General features: G+C 55.1%; 1 protein-coding gene across 3 annotated transcripts in view; it reads right to left on the reverse strand.

Annotated features, from left to right (window-relative positions):
* Nucleotides 1–235: 235 nt before the first annotated feature.
* The window catches only part of SPATA20 (spermatogenesis associated 20), a 29,901-nt gene continuing 7,291 nt past the window's right edge, over nucleotides 236–22,845 (reverse strand). For all 3 annotated transcript variants that reach the window (XM_073310383.2, XM_073310384.2, XM_073310385.2), the window contains 7 exons: nucleotides 21,843–22,055; nucleotides 21,101–21,293; nucleotides 18,889–19,057; nucleotides 16,709–16,917; nucleotides 15,781–15,980; nucleotides 14,525–14,605; nucleotides 236–2,300 (listed from right to left, as the gene is read on the reverse strand). In XM_073310383.2, the coding sequence (XP_073166484.1) occupies nucleotides 2,130–2,300; nucleotides 14,525–14,605; nucleotides 15,781–15,980; nucleotides 16,709–16,917; nucleotides 18,889–19,057; nucleotides 21,101–21,293; nucleotides 21,843–22,055 (1,236 nt within the window). In that variant the 3' untranslated portion in view covers nucleotides 236–2,129. The remainder of the gene's footprint in view (nucleotides 2,301–14,524; nucleotides 14,606–15,780; nucleotides 15,981–16,708; nucleotides 16,918–18,888; nucleotides 19,058–21,100; nucleotides 21,294–21,842; nucleotides 22,056–22,845) is intronic.

Raw genomic sequence — 22,845 nt, forward strand, 5'->3', positions numbered from 1 at the left:
GATTCTTAAAGACCCCCACGCCCCAGGACAGAGGGAATTAGACCCAGGGTTCCCAAACTGAAGGCTGCTGCACAGTGCCACATGGTCCACCGGCGTAACTATATTCTCCAGTCAAGCTCTTAGTAAATCTTTAACTCCATGTGACTCACGTCAGTAAAAGCTACAGCAATGAAATGTTTAGAGCTGTATATGCTGGACAGAGTATAGAAAAAACTTTATTTATAAAAACCCAAGCTGCAATAAATCAAGTTTAATTCTCACGAGTACAATGATGCATTTCACTGCAAGGTAACCTAGCAATGTACACACAGTCTGCCACTTACAACTGTAAAAACGGCAAGCAGTTTTTCTATCTGACCTGGCTGGATTTATTTTTCAGAAGCAAGAAGAATGCACTGGTGGAGAAGATGATGAAAGCCCTGGACCATCTACAGTGACACAAATGAGCCAGCCAAAAAAATAAAGTGGTAAGAAAATACGGTGATGCATGCTTGAAGTTTGGATTCTCTTTCACTGGACGGGTTGAGTACCTGTTGCCTCAGTGTGTTATAACAGAACTGTTATTTTGCATTTTTATTTACAATATCTGATTGTTTTCTAATTAGTAGAGAGTAGGGTTCAGTCTTGACTTATACAACACAGAAATTCAGATTTTACACTAAAAAAATATTGAAAACACAATATAGGGTTCAAAGTTTAAAATCAACAAATAACTGGTTTTTTAACAATTTTGTTAATGTTGTGTTGCTCATTCAGTTTTGTACATGGTACAGTTATGCACTGTTTGCCCTGTTTGAACACCACATTTTGGTCTCCATGTTTTTTTAAAGTGTAGCTTTACTAAACCTGTTGGTTTCAAAGACCTTAAAGCCTGTCTTTGAGTGCATATTGCTAGGGATTTCTATCCTTACAACTGTTTATATTCAAATGAAAAGGAAACATGGGAATTCTTTGCTTACAGTGTTATCGTTTAGCTGTATGTAATGATTATTAATGGTTCTAGTTGTTCATAGTGGTGTTAACAGCGGGGCGCAGTACCCATTGCAGCTGTACAGGTGGGCCACAGGGAACCATGTTTGAGGACCCCTGAATTAGACCACACTGCCGGTGGCCCACTGGAATTAGCCACTGCTGCGCATGACGGTTCACAGCTAGACACTCCGCCGCATCCCCCTTGACACTGGCTAGAGGAGGGCAGTGCTTTTCAGAGGGCAGATCCTTATTTAAGGTAAAAAAAAAAATGTTGTAACCTTCCTTGCATTTACGAGTAAAAATGTATTCATGCTAACAGTGCTAATAAGCCTGTGTAATTGATTTGTGCGTGTGTTTGGAGAGGCTGACAGAGAATCCTTGACATTGAAAGGGGAGGCTGTGCAGGGAGTGAGACTTTCGTTGTTTTTATTTGTAATAAAATTTCCAGTGCCTCCCTCTGTCCCCCCCCACTCCCTGGATTGCCTTACACAACACCCACCCCACTCCCAGGGATCGCAACCCACCAGTTGAGAAACATTGGAGTAGGGGGATGGGAAGTCAGGACTCCTGGGTTCTATTCCTGGCTCTTCCTATGTAATCTGGGCAGATGAATCTCTCTGTGCCTCAGTTTCCATAAACAGGGACAATGCCACCGCCCGGGGTGCTGCAAAATCTACCTAGGAAAAGGAGCAACCTGATTGGACATTGTTATGATTAGATTCCACTGCATGTGGACTCTTCATATTTGACTCAACTGGTCATGGTTCAGATCAGAACTAACTGCACCTGTCCCTGGGGATTTGAATGCAAGGAACATAATCAGCCCCAAATGGGCAGTGCTCTTGAGAACTGTGGAGTGTGAGTCTTCCTGATGAGGAGGAGGAAAGACACTGTTACAACTGAAACAGGAGGGCTAAAACCATCTCAGAGGACAGAGCTGCTCACGGATGGGTGGTGGGGAGCCAGCAGGGATGGATGGCTGTGACTGCTTGTCAGTTTCACTAAGATCAATCCAGGGAGTGGCTTGTGCAAAAGGTGACTTTATTGCAGAGTTCTGCGCTGTGTCCATGCATAGTCACCGCGGCTGTCTCACTAGTCTATTTTCTTCCACCTTCGCCAAGACGGCAGGGTGCCCGGCGGGGCCACGGGGCGACAGCTCACAGCAGCAGCAGCCTGCGCAGCTCCTGGGAGGAGGTGACAGGCAGGGAGCAGGCAAAGTTTTCACAGAGATAAGCAGTGGCTTTTCCGTCTTTCCTCTCCAGGGAGGAGAGGAAGGGCAAATGGTGGTACAGGAATCCAGTACTGTCCCCGTCCGCCAGCATCAGCACCTGGGATACACAGAGATGGAGACAGTCAGGGATGGAGTGAAAGGGAGAACACAGTCAAGACCCAGTCAGCTCCCCTGGCCCACCGTGGGAAGTGCTAACTGTATCACGCCTACACATGCTAGGAGAGGGGAGGATGGAAGGTGAAGAGAACCAGATACAGATCTTAGGGCATGTCTCATGGAGCACAGACCCTGCAATCACATCCCCACACCCTTTACTGCTGCTATTTACTAACTTTTTGTAACACTTCTTTGAAGGCTGAAGGGCCTGGGTATATTTAGTTTGGAAGAGAGGAGATTGGGGGTGGGGGAGACATGCCAGCTTCTTGAAAGGCTGCCATAAAAAAGATGGAGAAAAGTTGTTCTCTCTTGCCAGCAGGGGCAGGACAAGAGGCGATGGGTTCAAACTCCAGCACAACAGATTGAAATTAAATCTCAGGAAAAACTTCCTAACTGTAAGAACAGGAGACCAAGGGCAGAGACTACCTCCGGAGGTCATGGAAACACCTTCACAGGAGGTTCTCAAAAGGAGGCTGGAGAGCCACCTGTCTCAGATGGTTTAGACACAACAAAGCCTGCACATTGGCAGGGGATTAGACTACATGACTCTTATGATCCCTTCTAGTCCTATGCTTCTATTCCAGAGAGACCTGGACCCTACAGACCAACCAATGCTGCCAGAAGAACGTGGGACCCCCATTTCTAGCCCTCTCCCCTTTCCTGCACCCCCTCTACATGGCGTATCCTGCCTGACCCACCCTGCTACCCCTCCTCCCCTTGTGCATGTCTCCCGTGAGGCCTAAACGCCTGTTTTCCCCTCTTAGCAACAAAAACGTACGGCACCTCCTGACCAGAATAAGCGCAGGACCATATGGCCAGGGCTCCTCAATGCAGGTCACTCTCCTCTCATTGATCTGTGCTAACTTAGGGCTCCACCCTGGAAGGTGCTGATCCCTGCCAACCCCCACTCAAGCCACTCTGTTGGTATACTGTAAGGGCTCAGCGTTCAGTGAAGGGTGTCACACAGGGGGCTTGGTGTAGTGACGGGTGGTGCTTGGGGAGGGCTGGGCATGCACTGCTGAGTATCACATGAGAGGCTCAGTGTGCAGTGATGGGAGCTGGCATGCAGTGAGGGGTACTGCCTGAGGGCTCAGTGTGCAGTGCTGGGAGCTGGCATGCAGTGAGGGGTGGTGCCTGAGGGCTCAGTGTGCAGTGCTGGGAGCTGGCATGCAGTGAGGGGTACTGCCTGAGGGCTCAGTGTGCAGTGCTGGGAGCTGGCATGCAGTGAGGGGTACTGCCTGAGGGCTCAGTGTGCAGTGAGGGGTGGTGCCTGCAGGCTCAGTGTGCAGTGAGGGGTACTGCCTGGGGGCTCGGTGTGTACTGTGCGCGGGTGCCCGGGCAGGGTTGGCATGCAGGGGGGAGTAATGCCCAGGCTTGTGTGTGCAGCGAGGGGTGTTGTGCAAGGAAGTGCTGGCATGCAATGAGGGGTACCGTCAGGGGGCACCATGTGCAGTGGGTGCTGCCCGGCCTGGGACTCGATGCTTATTCGTATGTGTAGCTGCACAGCCCCTCCCTGTTGGCTCCCAGTTGGGAGCGGCCGCACGGACAGCTTGGCCCATTGTGGTGCTGGGCCGTGTGCTGCAGCAGTGACTAACTCTGCTGCAAACCCACCCAAGTCCTGTTTACCCAACGAACAAACTGTGATCAACAGCGCTGCTGGCAACACCCCCGCTGCCCAGCAGGCTTCAAATTTGCTGCTCTAATTGAGCTCAAACGGCATTAATCTCTTTTAAGCCATGCCAGCTTCCCGCAGGCAGGAGTCAGAGCCACAGCGCAGACGGACCCAAGCTGGCCTGAGAGTTAACACTCCCCTCGGATCCCTGAGACACTCGACAAGGAGCCACTTTCCTAACTGTGGCAGATGCTAAATAACCGATCCCCCCTCTCAGGCCAATGGCTGCATGTTCAGCACTGCCTCCCTTTCCCCCTACACTAGGGATCCCACGGAGCCCAGAGAAGGGGACAAATCTTCCAGCATGCCAGACAGAGGTGGGGACAAAGCCAGGGGGCATGGGGCAGAGCAGGGCAGGTGCAGGATCCAATGACACCGGGAGGCTGTCAAGCAGTCCAACAACCCTGCCACAGGTGGCTCATGGTTAAGGCTAAGGTTTTGTCACGGATCTTTTTGGTAAAAGTCATGGACAGGTCACAGGCAATAAAGAAAAAGTCACAGAAGCCCGTGATCTGTCCCTGATTTTCAGAAAAAATATGCATGACAAAATGGGGAGCTGCGGGGTCCCCACACCTGGACAGGTGCGGGGGGAGCTCTGAGGGCCCCCACCACCCATGGTTCAGAGCAGCGGCCTCCCCCCACTGCCTTGCTGCCCAGGGCTTCTCGGATCTCCAGGGTACCCCACAGCCCCAGGCAGCGGGAGTGCCCCACAGTTCCCAGCCACCACGGGCGGCGGGGGCCCTGCAGCTCCTACCAGTGGGGGCCTGAAGTCACGGAGGTCTCTATAAGTCACAGATTCCATATCTTCTGCGACCTCCGCGACAAAATCATAGCCTTACTCGTGGTTCACATGGCACCCGGGCAATTTTCAAGCCAAAATGCTGATCACCCTTCCCCACCAGAGCCTGCGCTCTCCCACAATGCCCTGGCTCGCTGTCGCCCACACGCTCATTTGCTGTGGGCCGGGACCTGCTACCAGGGGGCGGGAGGACGCATGTTTTCCCCAGCCAGCCTGTTCTCCAACGCCAGCAAAGAAGGGCGGCATTCCTGCACTGTCTGCCCAGCAGGCCCGTCATCCCAGCACCCCAGCAGTCAGCGCAGACATACTTCTGACACCAACCCACGCCCCACGCCCTAACCCAGCAACCACAGCACACATCACACCCACACCCCTGAGCGCAGACACACACCAATACAACTGTACACCATCACACTGATCACACCACTAACCCCTAAACACACACACTCCCAGCAATAGCAGACCCCAACCCCCTCACGGATCACATCTGTTCTTAAACACACGTACACACACAGAACCACTGACACACCCCTCATCCAAATGCAGCAAGCAGAGCACAGATCATACCAATGTCCCCCGGCACTGACATCCAACACCCTAGAGCAGCAATCGCTGCACACATCACCCCAACTCGTGCTTCCACACAACACATGTCAGCTTCCACCCCAACCACCGCATACCAACTCCCCTCGCACGCCAGAGGCAGGCAAAGATCCCACCCACTGACACACACTGCACCCCTCCAGCGCAGCCCCACCCACATCGCACTGAGCCTGCTTCAAACCCTGCGAGCCACATTCCCCCCACCCACACACATCTCCTAGCTCCTCTGCTAAAGCCTCGGGCTTGCCCCGGACTCCTCCCAACCAGGCCACAGACCCGGCTAGCCTCCCACTCACTCTCCTCTCTCTGACATGCTCCAAACTCCCGCCCTCCCCCCAACAGCTGTCCTGCCCCATTCCCCTCCATTTGGGCAGCAGGCCCCCTCGTCACACAGCGGCCACTGCTGCCCTCCTATGGACCATCTCTCTTTCCCAGGGCGCCTTCCATTCAGCCTGCTCCCATCTCCTCCACAGGGGCCTGGAGCTAGCTGCCCCCTCCCTGGCTGGAGGGGCCCCCTTCCCTGCCTCTGGCTTCAGCTCAGGATTGGCATCATTTCTCTCCAACCCCCCTCCTGCCTCCCCCCAGTGCCCCACTGGCTTTGTCTGGAATTAATTCCAGGAGTGATTAATTACCAATTCATATCTAATCTGAAATTCATTATTCATTTTCTCGCAGCCTCCCTGAGGTCCTCTGGCTGGGCCAGGACAAAGCAAGGCTGGCGTGTTAGCGCTCCATGGAAGAGGAGATAATGAAATCCTTCATAATTACCCCGCAGGCCTTTAGCAGGCCAGGGAATTAACCCAGGAGCAGGCTCAGGCCCAGGCCCATGCCTGCCTCTGGCAGTGACTGAAATCTGCCTGCCACCGTCAGGACACTGCCTTTGGCCCCTAGCACTGGGTAAGGTTAGGAGGAAAAGACACCAACGTCTCTTTCCTCCCTAGTCCACCAGCCCCTGCTGGCACGGAGCAGTGGGGAATCCAGGGCATGTTCTAAGCAGGTCAGTGCAAGGAGGGCTGCAGCTCACAGGTAAAATCTGCACTCCCCCCTTCTAGCCAATCAGCAAGAGCCCCCCCAAGCCTAGTCCACCTTGACAGTCAGAGGAGACCTCAATGAAGGGTTCATCCACCCCTTTCAGAGAGCACAATAATAACCACACAACCACATGGGGCAGCCTGAGACCCCCGGCCTACTGAATGCAGGGACCCTTGAAAGAGTAACGGCAAGAACTGTACAGATGCAGCTTCCTTTGAGCTCAATGCGTGTTACAAGGGTGGGGGTGACTCTAAGAGCAAGCATCACAGCAGATAAAGGACCGTTAGCAACATTCTCCAAGGGGAAACTGAGCCACAAAGCAGGGAAATGACCTGCTCAGGGTCACAATGCAAATCAGCAGCAGGTCAGGAACAGGCTGCACGACCCCAACTCACTACAACCAAGAGTTCTTGTTCCCAAGCTGCTGGGTAGCGTTCCTGATGGCTGCTAAAGAGATGCCGTGCTCTGCCCCCGAGTAGGCTGCACTTTGGAGGGGAAGAGAAGTGAGCCTTTAGGCTCCACATCTTCTATCACTTGGTGAAGTGTCTAAAGATGGGATGAAGGATGCTAGATAAACAAAGGATGCTGTCGCTATTAATCCCTGATTATCATGCACCTTGGCCTGAAATGTTACCATACAAAATGACAGACCTGAGATTCCAGACTTGGGTCCCTGCCACCCCAGCTCAGCACAGCAAAGGGTTAAATGAACCCGTCCTTCTGCGGCACTCACTGATTCCTCTCTCCTCACACAGCAGCCGCCCCCCCGCCCCCAACACTGGTATCAAATGTAAATTCACCAGCTTTCTCAACCTCACTACGACAAGGATTTCACTGTGATGTTTGCGAGGAATTAATTACTGGAACGACCTAGTTAATTACATCAATGCAGCTCAGGCTAGCCCCCAGCAACCTGCCAGCAATGGGTGGGTGGGCGGGGGTGTCATGTTGACGTCTCTTAAACTCCTGACACAGCTGCTCTGCCGTCTCCAGGGCAAGAGAGGCAAGCGCTGCAGAACGGGGTGGAGAAATGGAGAGTGGTGGGAGGGGACCGGGAAAGGGCAGAGGCGCCTGTTAGGCGCTCTGGGCGAGCGGCCTCCTGAAGGGGGAAAAGGCAGTTTGGGCCCAGGCTTCCACACGTCTCGTTGGACAGGAAAGTTGCTCTGGGGTCCTGGTGTCTGAGCCTGTCCAAATCCTGAGCAGTGTGGCTGGAAGGCTTTGCCTCTCCTCTCCTTTAGCTGAGGTGGGCCGGGGAAAAAGAGCCAGTTAACTGGCAAGAGTAGTAATGGGCGCCACACACAGAGGGCGGGAGAGGCCAGGCACATCCAGGGATCCCAGGGGGAAGCCGTGCTGAAATCCCCCAGCCAGCAGTGCCCCAGCTCTGGATTCACTCCATGCCCCACACTCAGCCAAGCTCTGCGATGGGGTTCCACAGGGCTCGCGCTCCCTGCTTGCCCTGGGGAGAATGGAGCCCTCCAACCCGCTCCCCGGATGAACCTGGGACTCTGCTCCCACTTCAAGGCAAGCCTGTATCCAGGACTAGCTTTATCCTCCCTGCGGGAACTCTCCTGGGGCTCGTTCTCCCTGCCCTGCGCTTGGGGCAGGCATGGACACTGGTGCAAAGTGGGCACGGACTGCAACCCCTGGTAGCGTTTGCATGGGGCCTGAGGTGCAAGTGTAACCTAGCACTCTGTCCCCCTCTAGTAGGCAGGGGAGAGACAGGCCCCTTGAGTCTGCAACCTGCGACCAGCGTGACACCCCGCAGCTGCTCATTAAACCTCTCAGAGCCTTTCACTGCCAGGTCATTCTGCTGAACCCAGCCCTGGCTGGTCATGACTAGAAGTGGCTAGGAAATGAGTTGATGATCTCAGTCCAGTTCCTGTGGTGACCCGGGGCCAATGTTCCCTCTAATTTTTGACAGGCCTTGTATGTGAAAAATTTCTTCTGTGCAAATTTTTGAAGAAGAGTTCAAATTTGTGCGCCATAAGGCAAGTGCGCCCAAGCGAGTAAAATGCTTATACAGTTAAAAAGTTTTAATTTGCAATTTGTGATAATAGTTTTATACCATGTTATTTTATAGATGTCATCTTTAAATACTTAGAAAAAAGGAAATTTAACCTCCTTTCCCTTTCCTCCCCCCCTTGCCGGCTAGGAGAATCTGGCTGTGTTGATAGATGGTGGGCGAACAATGTCAAAAGTCGCCCGTAAATGATATTTCGGCCTGGCTCCGATGTAGCATTTCATTTGTTGTGCACGCGGTGTTTCGCCGTATGTGCGGGCTTTCGGATCGGTGTGCGGGCTCACACGCACACAGCTCAGAGGGAACAGTGCCCAGGACTTACGAAGGCCATGGAGCCTTAGTTAACAGCACGTCTCTCGTCCTCAGAGGTGGGTTTCTGCAGATCAGACCAGAGGCACGCAGGCAGGATGGCATCAGGGAGCTTGGACTGCTGCTGCCTGCCCTGCCGATTCTGGGCACAATCAGAGGACGCCAGTCCTAGGGCTGACAGTCTGGCACCTCTCAGCAGCATACTGTGTCAAAAGCCCCAGCAGCAGCAAACCCTGCCACATGCATAGGACCCAGCAGCATGGAGGCATCTTTCTTCGGGCTCCTGCCTGGAGTTTCCTTGGCACTTAACTTCTCAGCTGCAGCAGGGACAGCACCTGCCTCTCTCCCTCCGGTGGCAGCAGAGACATCGCACCTGGCTTAGGCTCTGGCCGCAGCCCAGAGCTAGCAAGTCAGAAGATACTTAGGACACTTCAGCTCCAATTCTTCTGCTTTCAGCCCTGTTTTACCAAACTGTGAGGAGATAGCCTGGCATCAGGTAAGCCCTCATATGACAATCCAGGAGGTGCTTGTGTTCAGCAGCTCTGTCTCCTTGTCAGCGTCAATCACATGTGGAAGAGCCAGGATCTCTCACTCCAGACCTTGGAGACAACAGAGAGAGAGGCAGCTGTCACTAGGGTGGATGCAGGCCTCTGACATCCCGTCCATTATAGAGAGGCTGAGCAGGGCGCAGTACCTCGTTCGCTGAAGACACCAGCACTGGGAGACATGGACCCAGGTCTGTGTAATTTGAGATGTTCTGATCCAAACTTTCCAAAGCTTCAGGCAGGTTGGAATCCAGGGTTCTGGTTTAGGCCCATCCCTATAGAAAACTGACAAGAACCCCTCTTGCATCCCCAACTAATAAGAACAGCCATACTGGGTCAGACCCAAGGTCCACAGGCCAGTATCCTGTCTTCCGACAGTGGCCAATGCCAGGTGCTTCAGAGGGAATGAACGGAACAGGTAATGATCAAATGATCCATCCCCTGTCACTCATTCCCAGCTTCTGTCAAGCAGAGGTTAGGGCCACCATCCCTGCCCATCCTAGCTAATAACCATTGATGGACCTATCCTCCATGAACTTATCTAGTTCTTTTTTGAACCCTGTTACAGTCTTGGCAGTCAGAAGACCTTGGACGGAACCATTTTCCATTGGAAAATGAAGTTACATCAAAATCAAAACGCTTCACAAAATCATGTTGATTTCATAGAAGTTTCATTGTGGAGAAAAATCTGGGAAAAAAGTTCTGCCAACATCAAAGAATCCTGTTTCGGTGTTCTCAAAACAAAAAGGTTTGATTATTTACCCGGGAACAACTTTTTGCTTCAAAGTGTTTTAATTTTGAATTTTATTAGAGATTATGATATTCAAATAGAAACAGAAACAAAACATTTCAACTGATCTGAAATTAAATTTTTCTTCATGGAGAATTCTGAAATGTTTGCATTTTGTTCTGAGGAGAACTTAAACCAAGTTTCAAAATCTCGTAATCCTCATGAAACAGAGCTTCCATCCTCTGCACAGTGCTACGAATGACATCATTGACAAGTCAACTCCCCATTCTGATGATGTCACATTTCTCTTCCTGTTCAACAGGCTGTTGTCATTTCCTGTGTGTTCTCCTACATGTCATTGTTTATATCCTGAGTGGCACAAGGCTGCTGCCCATTCCTCTGCTTGCATCTCAGCCATGCCATTGTTCTTTTCACTGGTTGTGCTCAGGAACTAGCAACTCATACCTTGCTATTCTAAAAAGCACTGAAAATTAATTTCAAAGCACAGCCCTCTCTCTGCTCAGGCTGTCCTTGTCTCTGCTTTAATCAGTCAGTCAGTCTCCAGGGCTTCTGTGCTCTTTTGCCTGGAATCTTTTATAGACACATGGAAAGACTCCAAAGCAAGTTCTTTCTCCCTCCATTCTGCAAAGTGATTCTAGAGACTGGGATGTGATGCAGCAACGGGGAAATAACACATCATGTCAGAGGCAACATTTATTTAGAAGGATAGGGAAGGAGTGTTTTAGTGCCATGATTTTCACCGAGAACCAAATGGGAACCATGCAATAGAACACTAGCATGTAGTTTAATTCAATATCCATCGGCAGGACTGGAGTCAGATAGAACCACAAAGAGGATAAACCAAATCCATCACCAGGTGCAACCCTGCTCAGGCTCCTTTCTATAAGGCAGGGAAAGGGAAGGGCCCAGGAGATCAACGGGAGCACAAGAGCGACAGCTGTTGTTAAAGGATGGGGGCGGGGGGAGGCGGGCACCTGCATTGGTTCTGCTAACCAATCTGCTAAAAACAGACATGGCTGCTGGGTTCTTTGTGCACTAATAGTTGTGTCCGACAAACAATTGGGCAAAAAATTCTCAGCCTTCCTCCACTCGTCAACCAAAAACCAGCTGCAGTTTCTTACCCTGCTCCCAATCCCACAATCCTTTGAGGTCACAGCCCACAATCCTTTGACAACCCCAGTGACTAGGCCAAACATGGAATGTGTGGGCAGTTGCCAAGAAGCCCACACTTTGGTATTTTAACTATCTCCACAAGTCCAGGCTCTGACGTGAAACCCATTCCAGGGACCAATCTTCCTCCTGCTCTTTCCTGCCTCGTACTGCAGGGAAGGCAAACCTAAGAGGCAGGGACGCTGGGGGCAGAGGGCCATGGTCCCATCACTTTTTACTGAACGTAAGGGCAAGTAATGCGGGGGACGGGGGGGGGAGAGGAGTGAGTGGGGGCAGGGTCCTGGGGGGAAGAGGTGGCATGGGAGCAGAACCTTGCAGAGAAGGGGCGACGTGGGGGCACGGCCTCGGGGGAAGGGGTGGGGCCACAGTTCGGACACTGGTGGCCCTCCCACTTTTAGGGAGCTTCCATCGCCCCTACCAAGAGATATTCCACCATCTATCTCTGCAGTGCTGGAGTGAATGTCTCGAACAGCTGGGCTTTGACTTCCAAAGCTCCATGTTGCAGTTGGAGGCAACTGAATTAAACAGCGAGAAAGGAAGTGAATTTCTTTGCCATTTGATTTGCTCGCGCTCCCCGGTCGGTTTGTTGTCCGAGTCCCCCTCACAGAACCTGCTCAGGTTGCAGAGAACAAAGGCTGGCACAGCTGTTGAACAGGGAGTAATTTATTAACAGTGGCACCAGAGGACTCAGCCTCCTGCTGCCAACCCAGTACGTTCAATTCCGGCAAAGTGGGTCACTGGCTTTAATCCTTCCAAGGGAGAGAGGGAGGAATAAAGCTGGTAACAGAAAGAAACCCCGCGAGCAGAACAAGGACTGGCCAGGGCACACTGGAGCCATGGGACAGGCCAGCCTGTCATGGAGCCAGCACCAGAGAGATGCTGGAGCCAGCAGGAGAAGAACAGGCTCTGAGCAACCAGGAGCCACGTTCCCTTCATTACACCTCCTCACCTCCTGTGCCCACAGGAGATTCATCCCAAGGGAGGGCACACTCTGTGGTTGCCTTCACCCACCCGCGGGAGGCAGCCCAGCCGGCAGCTGAACCTGTGCAAGCCCAGCCACCTTGCGTCACACCTGACACTCAGCCAGCACCACCCACTGGCTCCCCGCAAAAACCCCACTTTTCACTGCTGCAACCCCCGACCCTGGAGGTCCTCGAGCCGCTGCGGCCCTGAGTAAATCCAGGCTGACTCTTCCTTGGCACGTATCCATGCTGCCCACATTAGCTCTTGTGGCAGATCCCAGGGAGGGGCACAGGGCTGTTGTGTAGACTGGATGGCGACCTTCCCACGCAGGGAAGAAAGGCCAGGAGATGACGGGATTGCTACAGACACAGACCAGAGTCACTTACTGGAGCCAGTGACTGGCTGGCAACGCCAGTTGCATGGATGGGGCCTGGGGAGCCAGGGAGAGATTGCGGGGCAGTGATGGCCTGCACCAAAGCCATTGCAGAGAGTGTCATGGCTGCGGGGTCCTGCCAGACACACACACCGGGCAGGACTCAGATCCTGCAGGAGTGCCGTGGGTCTCTTCACTTCACTGGGATTATTGCAGGGCTAGGATGTGCACAGTGACTGAGCTTACCGAGTCGAACCAGTCTGCTAACAGATCAGGGCTCTTACGAGGAACAATGCAGAGAGCAAGTGTGTTGTACCTGAAGTGCACGGAGAGCTCCTAGCACAGGCGGGCGGTTGGGGGGGCGACTCCCGGCACCGGCGCTCCGGCGGGCGGCTGGGCGGGCGACTCCCGGCACCGGCGGGCGGCTGGGCAGGCGACTCCCGGCACCGGCGGGCGGCTGGGCGGGCGACTCCCGGCACTAGTGCTCTGACACGTGGCTCAGCGTGTGACTCCTGCCAGTCGCACTCCAGTGTGTGGTTAGGCGTGCGACTCCTGGCACTAGGGCTCTGAACTGCTGCTGTCAGAGATGAACCCAGTTCAGCTGTTCATAGCTACGAACTTTCTTCTCCTTTGGCACTGACCCCGTCCCTTCTCTTCTGCCCTGTTTCGTTCAGCTCGACATGTTACCAAGTAAGCAAGCTGTCAATCAAAAGGGCAGAGACGCTGCCGGCTGAATGTGACAGCTGCCACGGGGCTCAGCTGTCGTGCTGTTCGGAGGGATTTCTGTCTCTTCCACACCAATCCGACAGCTCCACTCCCAACCCCAGGCAGCAGCGCCGGGGTGCTCAGCGCGCCTTCCCAGCCACGCCGGGACAGGCAGAGTCACACAGCCCTAGTCAGGAGTGACGAACCAGTTCCATTCCACTGGGAGAGCAGAACACGAGGTGAGCGGTGGGAAGATGTTACACCTCGTACTCACCCTCCACCGGGGAATGCCTTAAAATACAGTCACCGCTAACTGCAAGGAACAGCCGAGCACCAGGGGCTCATTTAACATCTAAAGGGATTGCATCCAACATGCCAGTGCATGACAAACCCCCATGCCCAAGGCAACTGTGCTGCGCAGAGCTGACTGCCCTCAGCCCACAGCACGGACAGCACAAGGCACTTGGGAGTGAGGAAAGCGGGGCCAGCACTGGGCTCATGGGAACTCCTGGACCTGAGAGTGGATGCACGGATCTTGGTCCTGGGCGCGTCTCAGGGGGCTGGGGCTGAGGGAGGATCTAAGGGAGGTTTGGGGATTCGAATGGGTGGAAGAGGACATTAGGCTCTGGGGGGGGTTCCTGGCACAGGAACTGAGGGATCAGAGGAGACAGAGGAGCTTCTGGGGGAGTCTGCAGGGTTCCTGTTGAGGGTGTGGGGCTGGGAGGGAGCTAAGAAGATGTTGCATTTCCAGGCAGAAGTTGTGTTGCTGAGTTCAGTAACCTAGATACATGTGCAATCCAGTGCTGACAGCCAGGCCGGGCACGTTCGCCCTGGAACAAGCGTCTCTCTCTGGGAGTCCCGTGTAAACACACATGCTGTGTTGTAACAATTCATTTCCCGGGTACAGGCTGACAGAAAGAGCCTCTGCAGCCATTTCTCTGTGTCAGGGAGAGGCGCCCAGGGAATGGGATTCATGATCCCTGCCTCCCAAGCTGACAAACAAGGCACAGCAACTGGAGGGCGTGTGGGGAAAGTAGGGCACCCCTTTAAAAGAGAGGTGTGGATGGGAGAAGGGGAAGGGTGGGTGAGGGAGAGAGAGCATCAGGAATCCAGCACGCTGCAGAGAGCCACTGCCCGGTGTGAAGAGAGGCAGAGAAGCAGAACCAGGCTGTGGGCCCAGAGGGCACCGGGGCTGGCTGGCAGGCTGTGGAGAGGGTGGGTACCTTGTTTGGAGCGAAGATGGAGTGCACACAGCGGAGCAGATCTTTAGTATCTTCTGCTTCTGGGGCGCCGCAGATAACGACCTGTCCGCAGAGAAAGGAATGCAAAGGTGAATGGAAACAGGCGGGATCAGAGCCGAGTACCATCCGGCCCAGGCTTGTCTCTCTAACAGTGGCCAGGACCCGGGGCCTCAGAGGAAGGTGCCCAAACCCTGCAGGAGGCAGCTCTGGCGCCCCAGGGAACGTTTCCTCCCCCACTCCGTCAGGTAACGGTGAGTGCATACCCCGGGACAGGAGGACTGAGATACAGCAGGCCAGCCATGCCATGCGTTCAATCCTCAGCCCGGCAGAGGGAGAGAGGGCAAAGGGCAGGATGGAAGGACTAGGTGGGAGGGGAAAGCAGAGGGACACAAGGAACCGTGGAGAAAGGAAGGTGTCTAAGTCAGGTGACTGGATTCTTGCTGTCACAATTGTCCTTCACTTCCTGTCCCAAACTGCTTTGAAGTGCTGCTGAGTGCTGTCTCCCTGCTGTCATGTGGCACCCCAGAGGTGGCTGCATGTCAGTGATGGGGAAATGACTCTTTCCTTCCCCTGCAATAAGCAGCATTTTGGGATCCCCCATGCTATGGGCTCACTCATCCTTGTGATTCATTCATCTCCACCTCGCCCCTCCCCTCTCACCCATCTAGTCTTCCTCCAGGCAGAGAGGAGAAAGCCTGCAAAGGACCAAACCAACCGGAAACAGATGGAGAAGCAAAGGAGGAGTTCATGGAATGGTCACGGGGCGATTTCACAGTCACTCCTAGTCAGTCACTTACTGTACCAGCCTCATCCGACTCCTGGGGATACACACAGCAGAATTGCCACCAGCTGTTCCCGAATGGGGAAGCCATGGCCAGTGGCTGCACACAGGCCCCAGGCAGCTGGGGGCTCCAAAGGGCACTGCTGTCTCTCCTCCCTCCCTGGGGGTTCTCTGCAGGATGCAAGGTACATCCTACAGCCCTATACACCCTAGTATCCCCACAGGAGCTGCCAGGCAGAGAATCCCCTCCCTTCCCCAGGGCACATGCCAACAGCCACAAACCACGTGCCTCTGCCGTGGAGCAGCCGTCTTGCCACCCAGGACAATCAGACTCCCTGTAAGCTACAGAGCTCTGCTCAGTGTGGGGAGGGGCCTCTATGCTAGGGCAGAGCAGGATGTGCTGGGGAAGCAGCAGGTGAGTCTCTGACCACACAGATCCACTGGCCAAAGTCCCTACCTGTTTGAGAGTGCGGTGAAAGGCCACGGTGGCTCGGGCCATCTCTGGCAGGGCCACAGGGATCTTCAGCAGCCTCTCTGAGAAGGCAGCCAGGATCTGCCCGGCTTTCTCCACCCACTCCATGTTGCCGGAGTAACAGGCTGCCCTGAGTAGGTTAGCAACGGCCACGGAGTTGGCGCTGGGCTCCACGCCATCTTGATCTACAGGGGGACAAGAGCCTGTCAGCCAAGCAGCCCAGTGCCCCTGAGGCGCAGCACTTGCCACAGGGGCACGGCTGCCTGGCATGCCAGCAGGACGGCGCCGAAGGAGCATGTCAGTGTGCTGGGTGTCAGGGCCGGGCACTGCTCAGCCTCTCCAGGGCTGCTGCTCTGTGACGCACCCAGGGCAGATGTCTGCGAAGGCTGCTGCCTTGAGACCTGGGCCACAGACAAAGCATGAAAGATCCAGGGGCTGGGAAATCTTTTCCTGGGGCCTGTTTCAGACATTACCAAGGACGCCAGGAACTCATGGCAGCAGGGTAGTGCCCGGCCCTGCCATGCTGGAGACCCAGGCTCCAGGCCTGAGCTGGGACACTCACTGTCTAGGCTGGGAAAGCTATAAAGAATTACCGTGTTAGCCTGCAAGGACCTCTGCAACCAAGCAAGGACTAGCATCGATGGGCGACGCCCTGCATCTCAGCTCCCCCTTGTTTGCCAGTGCCGGGCACCACCATACAAAGCACACTGAGGACTCTGCTGCTTTTGGGGCATCCCAATTTCCGCTTCTTGGTGAAATCAAAGACTACAACTAAGGAAAACTACAGCCCAGCTTCTTGTAGGTCCTACACACAAACACGACCTTGCCCAGCACAACATTACGATAAGTTCTCAAGACTTCCTCATTCTCAGCTTGAGTCTGGGGACCCAGCCCGGCTCCACGGTGCACTTACCATCCTTCAAGCGGAGGAGCAGAGAGGAGTCCCCAGCCTCGCTGGAGAAATATGCAAAGCCTTTGGAGTCCCAGAAGAGCTCGTCTTGTTTGCGCTGGAGCTGCACGGCCCACTCCAGCCAGCTCTGGTTCAGTGAGGCCTCATAAAGGTCGAAGAGAGCCTGGATCACAAAGACATAATCCTCCAGGAAGCCCTGAATGGGAACAGCACTGTGAAGATAACCAGGGAAGGGAGGGACAGAAGAACATGAGATCCACCACGCCGGAACAGGTCTACAGTCCCTCTTAACACTGGAAGGCAGATGACCCGCACTCGGGAACACTGCCCCATGGAGTGGAGGTCTTCCTGAGCCCAGCTTGTGGTCGGCTTATGACCTGAAGGATATTGGGCCAGATCCTCAGCTAGTGCAGACTGACTTTACTGGAGCTAAGCCAGTTTACACCAGCTGAGGATCTGGCCCATTATTTGTAACCTGACACCCTCTTGCCGGCACATGGTCCCCAGCCATCTCCCACATGACTAGTAAAGTAACAACCCGGATACTGAAATCGATAAAAAGGGCCGGATCCTCTGACTTCACAAGGTCAGAGCCCCTCAACTCCCACTGAAATCAGTGAGAAAAGAGGGTGCTCAGGATCAGGCCTTGTCTCCCAAAATGGATGCCCCAGTGCTGGGGAGGGTGAACGGAATACAGTTAGGGACCCAACTCCCTGGCATCACTTTCGTACTCCCAACCACCCCCAAGCCCAGAGCCCTGCCAGGCAAATAACAGGGTCCACAAACACGTGTGCCGCCCATCCCACACTGCAGTCAGTTGTTAGCCAGGCAAATAACCTGCCATTCAAATTGTCTTCATCCCCGTTGACACATGCCTAATTTGTGTTTGCCCAAGAGAGCGCAGTGGCAAGGAAGGAAGAAGTGAAGAGGGGGTGAGGGGGTCCATCCGGATTGTGGAGCTACTGGCATCTGTTGTCACAGTTGTCCCATTGTTTCATCGGCGCTGCTAGCAAATATTAAGAAGGTGCCCATGCAGCCGGCTCCCCCGTGCCTGGACTCCAAGGGGGAGTCGTGAGGGTCTCTGCAGGTACTACTTCTGCACCTGTATCTGCACTCACCTGCTGGCGTCCATGCTCCTCGCACGCGTGTACACCATATGCACCGACATGTGCGGGTGTGCTCATAGGCACATGCACGTGTGTGTGTTCACGTCTGGGCCTGCCCCTGCCTACCCGCTCTGTATGTCTACACCATGTGTCGGGGCGTGTCGCTCTGGAGCTGCATGTAACAAACACAGCAAGGCCTCCCAGACGCCAGCAGGGGTCGCCAACGGGAGGATCTGTCACAAAAGCGCGTGCCCCTCCTGCATAAGCGAAACTGGAACCTTTCGCCACCAGTGGGAGGCTGAGAGGGGCCAGCTCCCAGAGGGAGACACAGTCAAAGGCACGGCACACAGGCGTGGGAGGCTAGAGGGGGGAGTGGGGGGTTAGCAGAAGCTGTTTGGAGCAAGCCCTTTGAGTGTTTCCCTCTGGGCAGCGATTAGCACTGGCCCTTGATAAATGGAGCTTTGTTACTGATCCTGCCCAATCTCAATCTGTGCATACATTGGCGCTCACTGTACTCAGCCCCAGCTGTCATTCCGCAGGCAGCAGGGGAAGGTGTTTTCGAAAGGTAAAGATAAGAAAGAGCTGGGAGAGGATTTAACCTTAATTCCTCTGAGCTCTCTTGGGAGTCCATCCACCCTGAGCTGAATTAATCTAACCTCAAGCACACACATGCGGGACACAGACCTGCCCCGGGCTGCCTCTCCCCGCCCAGCCTGGCAATGCGGGGGTGGGGGGAGCACCAGACGGGCAGTGAGGGCAGTCCACGAGGGGCGTGGTCAAGGCGACTCTTTGGCTGCCTGCAGGTTGGGCAGGGTGAGGGGCCCCAAGGGGAAGGCTGGGGCCTGCGAAGCGGGGAGCTGTGAATGGGGTAGAGGGCACTCAAAGGGACGCAGAAAACCAGCTCCTCCCGGAAACCAGAGCCCAGACACCACAGCAATGGCCACCTTCGAAATGCAGCAGAATAGATGAGGCAGATTAAAGAGACGGACAGACTGATCGGACAGACAATCAGCCTCCTAATTTCTATGCTGATACCCACCCACCCACACCACGCTGAGCGACTCCTCCCACACTCACCTCTGCTCCACCGAGCTGCCTTTGCCCCGGTAGCAGCTCCGCAGCAGCCTGCCACTGCTGGCATCGAACAGGTGGCCTCGCAGGAAGTCAGCAGCCAGCCCGGCCCGGCTGACGTACTCCTCCTTGCCGAGGATCGCCCCGCTCTGAGCGAAGCCCGAGATCATCAGGCCTACATGGGACAGAGGGAGAGAACAGAGCCTCGCTCAGAGTGTAGCTGGGACCATGGACTGACCAGCGATCTCCACTCCTTTGTTTAAACAGCCCGCCTGGAGCTTCACTTTGCTGAGGTTGAAGCGGGGCTGAAAGCAGGACAGGCCCCAGCCCCTGGAAACCAGTGTGAGCCACCGAGAACGTCACATCTCATCAGAGTGGCAGCTGCCAGGAAAAAAGCTCCGAAATGCCCCTTTGGTGGAATACGGAGTCTCTCCCATCTGCGGTAGCCCAGCCATGCCGTGCAGTCATGACAGACAAGCGCAGCGGCCACTCTGACTCCGGGAGAGCTCGCACGCAGCCTGATTCATTGGGAGGGAACGCCGGTCAGGACAGAGGTTACTACCTACCATGGGACACCTGGGTTTGTACCAGCGACAGACAGACACCTGGTCCCTCCACTCCCATGCCAGCTAGCAGTGTCAGTGCTGGCCATGGGCTCTGATCCTAGCCTGGGACTTGAACTCGTGACATCTCAGCCCCATGGCACCACACGGACACTTTTGACCGTTTACATGTGTTAAGGAGCCTTTACAAAGGTTGCCCTAAAAACCGGAGAAAGGTTCTGCTGCCCCCTGCTGGCAAATGGGAGAACCGTCCTGGGAAGCGGTCCTGAGTGCCCCCTCCCTGGGTTTGCTCTGCCACCGGGAGGCGGAGAGCTTCAGAGAGGAAGTAGCTCAGCAGCACCTGGGAACAAAGGCAATGCCTGCGCCAGGCCTGCAGGAGAGGCAGGGGCACTGTCCTGCCAGACGCCTTCCCAGGAGGGAGAATTCACCTTGCCCATGCTCCCGGGGGGCCTCTCAGCTTGACCCAGGGCGCTGGAGATGCCCCAGAGGTGAAGAAAGGTCACAGCCCAGCAGAGCTGGGCAGGGATCACTAGCAGGAGAAGGGGTCCGAGGGGTGGGTGGAGGGAAAGCCATGGGCAGTCGGGGGCGGGGATGCAAGGAAAGCCCATGACGGGGCTGGGGAAGGGGAAGTGGGGCTGGGGGCTAGAAGGATGGAATGGAGTCGCTGCTGAGCTCCCAGCCCAAGACCTCTTGGCAGGGCTGGCTCTCGGCTGTGAAGTAACAAATGCAGGGACCCCTCGAGCAATCGCCCCTCACCGCTGTGTGCCCAGGATGCCCCAGCAGCCTGACATACCTCCCACCCCCTACCCCCACACTGGAAGGCTCTGCAGGGCCCTGGACCAGTCCCTCCAGGGACTAGCAGGCCAGGAGGCAGAGCCGAAGGACAAGTCCAAACAGGGAGCAAGGGAGAGAATTCGTCCATGACTGTGGCCTAAAGGCACTGAACTCAGGGGTCCAAAAGGGACTCTAGGCTCTGCACTGCCTCCTGCTGGCTGGGCCTGAGACTGCTCTACGCCCAGGGTATTTCCCTGTCTCATTTCTTGCAGCACCTCCTGGGACAGTTAATTCCAAGAGCCCTCAAATCACTCTCTCAACTGATCTCAGTGTCTGGATGGGCTGCCCGCTCCTGGGCAGATGAGACTACGGCAGCGCTGGGTTAGAGCTTGGCCTCACAGGTCCGAGCACAAGGCCCCTGGCTCCTGGAGTCATGTGATAACAGCCAAATCTCAGCTTTCATTTTTTAAAAAAAACTTAAGCTCCTAGCCCTCGGGGTTGTGGAGAAAAGCTTGACCGTGTGACCCAAGTGTGACTGATGCTTGCCTGAGTCTGCACACAGCCTGAAACAACAGCTCAGAGAGATGTGAGCTGGCCCAAGCCCTCCAAATGAGGCATGGAGCCATGTCTTGGGGGCAGTGCCCCAGTTCACTGGGGGGTAAGGGAGGTCCCATGTCATGGGGTGGGCCTAGGACCCCAGACTCTGTAATCCAGCCCCGGACTATGGTTCCTCTCCAGAGATTTAGACAAGGCCTCTTGGCTGCTTCTGTAGCCAGTGCATCTAGGGATGTGAGCCCAGCACTGGCTGAACATCACTCCCAGCGAGTCTTGTGCACCTTTCACACCCAGCGACTCCCCTGAGCCTGAGGGACCCTTCTCACCGTTCCAGGACGCCAGCATCTTGGTGTCCAGATGTGGGCGCGGTCGGTGACCCCGGGCTTCGCAGAGCCGCTCTCTGCTCTTCACCAGCATCATCTTGAGCTGTTCCAGGCCCAGCCCAAACCTGGCTGCCGTCAGCTCCAGGGAATACTGCACAATCAGCACGTTCTGCCCCCTCAGCTCCTGGTGCGGGTCCTGAAACAAGGAGCCAGGGGCATCACAGCTCCCGCCTCAGGGACCAAACAAGGCTGCACCCCCGGCCGGGCCTACACTCGTGCTTTTTAGGATGGCCTCCCATCACAAACTCAAGTGAGTGACTGCGTCCCACCCCCAGGATGGCTCTCTCCAGGGACCCCTAGCTAGCAGTACCTCCCTCCCCGGACCCCAGCAGCCAGCACCACTCCCACCCAGTATCCCCAGCCGCCAGTGCGGCTTCCTCCCAATAACCACAGCTACCAATGACTAACAGCCAATATTTCCACACGGTGTCTTCCCAGTATCCCCAGCTGCTAGAGTCACTTCCTCCCAGTACCCCCAGTTGCCACATATCATCCCCTCCCAGTATGGCTAACTGCCAATATCTCCATACGCCTTCCCAGAATCCCCCTGCCCATATAGCTACTTTGGAATCCTTCTCCCTTCGCTACACCTGTCCGCACAGTTCAGAGGCCAGTGTCCCCCATGTCCCTCTCTCCCTGCCTCCATTTGCCTCCCCATAGCCTCAGGCCCCCTCTCCCAGCTCACCTTCGCTGGGCTCACGTTCCCACCTTCCTTAATCCCATAGTGATGCATGAACACATCTGCCAGAGTCTTCCTCTCCGAGGCCCCCTCCACAGGCTCTGGAAGGAGGCGCCGTATTTCCTCTGCCGTCCACACGCAGAAGGCCCCCTCCCGCTTCTCTTTGGACTTGGCTGTCGGGTAGGAGTCTGCGTCCTCTGCGCTGTAAAACCCTCCAGCCTGAAACACGCAGCAGCACCATTAACACAGACGCACCGGCCAGTCAGAGCTGCCTCCCCCTCACCACACACGCGTTAGCGATGTACGATCAAGCCTCTGTGACTGATCTCCCTGGCCAATGGGCGGTGCTGCAGGGAACAGGGCAGAGAGGGATACTCCAGATATAGAGAAATCTCCGCCCCAGCCAGCAGGAGGTGCTGCAGGGAACAGGGCTGAGGGGGATACTCCGGATATAGAGAAATCTCCGCCCCAGCCAGCAGGAGGTGCTGCAGGGAACAGAGCTGAGGGAGATATGCCAGACAGAGAGAAATCTCCACCCCAGCCAGGAGGAGGTGCTGCAGGGAACAGGGCTGAGGGGGATACTCCGGATATAGAGAAATCTCCACCCCAGCCAAGAGGAGGTGCTGCAGGGAACAGGGCTGAGGGGGATACTCCGGATATAGAGAAATCTCCGCCCCAGCCAGCAGGAGGTGCTGCAGGAACAGGGCAGAGGGGGATACTCCAGGTGTAGTGTACTGATATATCAGTATAGTTAATAGGGCACTGGCCTGGGGGATGCAAAAGATCTGGGTTCATTTAGTGGCTCAGCTTCTTGTCTAACCTTGGGCAAATCCCTAAATCTTCCCATGCCTCAGTTCCCCCTCTATAAAATGGGGATAGCACTTCCCTCCCTCCCAGGGTGTTGTGAGGCTAAAATCCATTACTGATTGTGAGGCCATCAGCTAAGACAGCCGTGAGGACCATGGAAATACCTACATAGGTCAGGCATAGACCCATCTCCGTCCCAGGC

The sequence above is a fragment of the Lepidochelys kempii genome, chromosome 14 (genome assembly GCF_965140285.1).
Source record: "Lepidochelys kempii isolate rLepKem1 chromosome 14, rLepKem1.hap1, whole genome shotgun sequence".
NCBI lineage: Eukaryota > Metazoa > Chordata > Testudines > Cheloniidae > Lepidochelys > Lepidochelys kempii.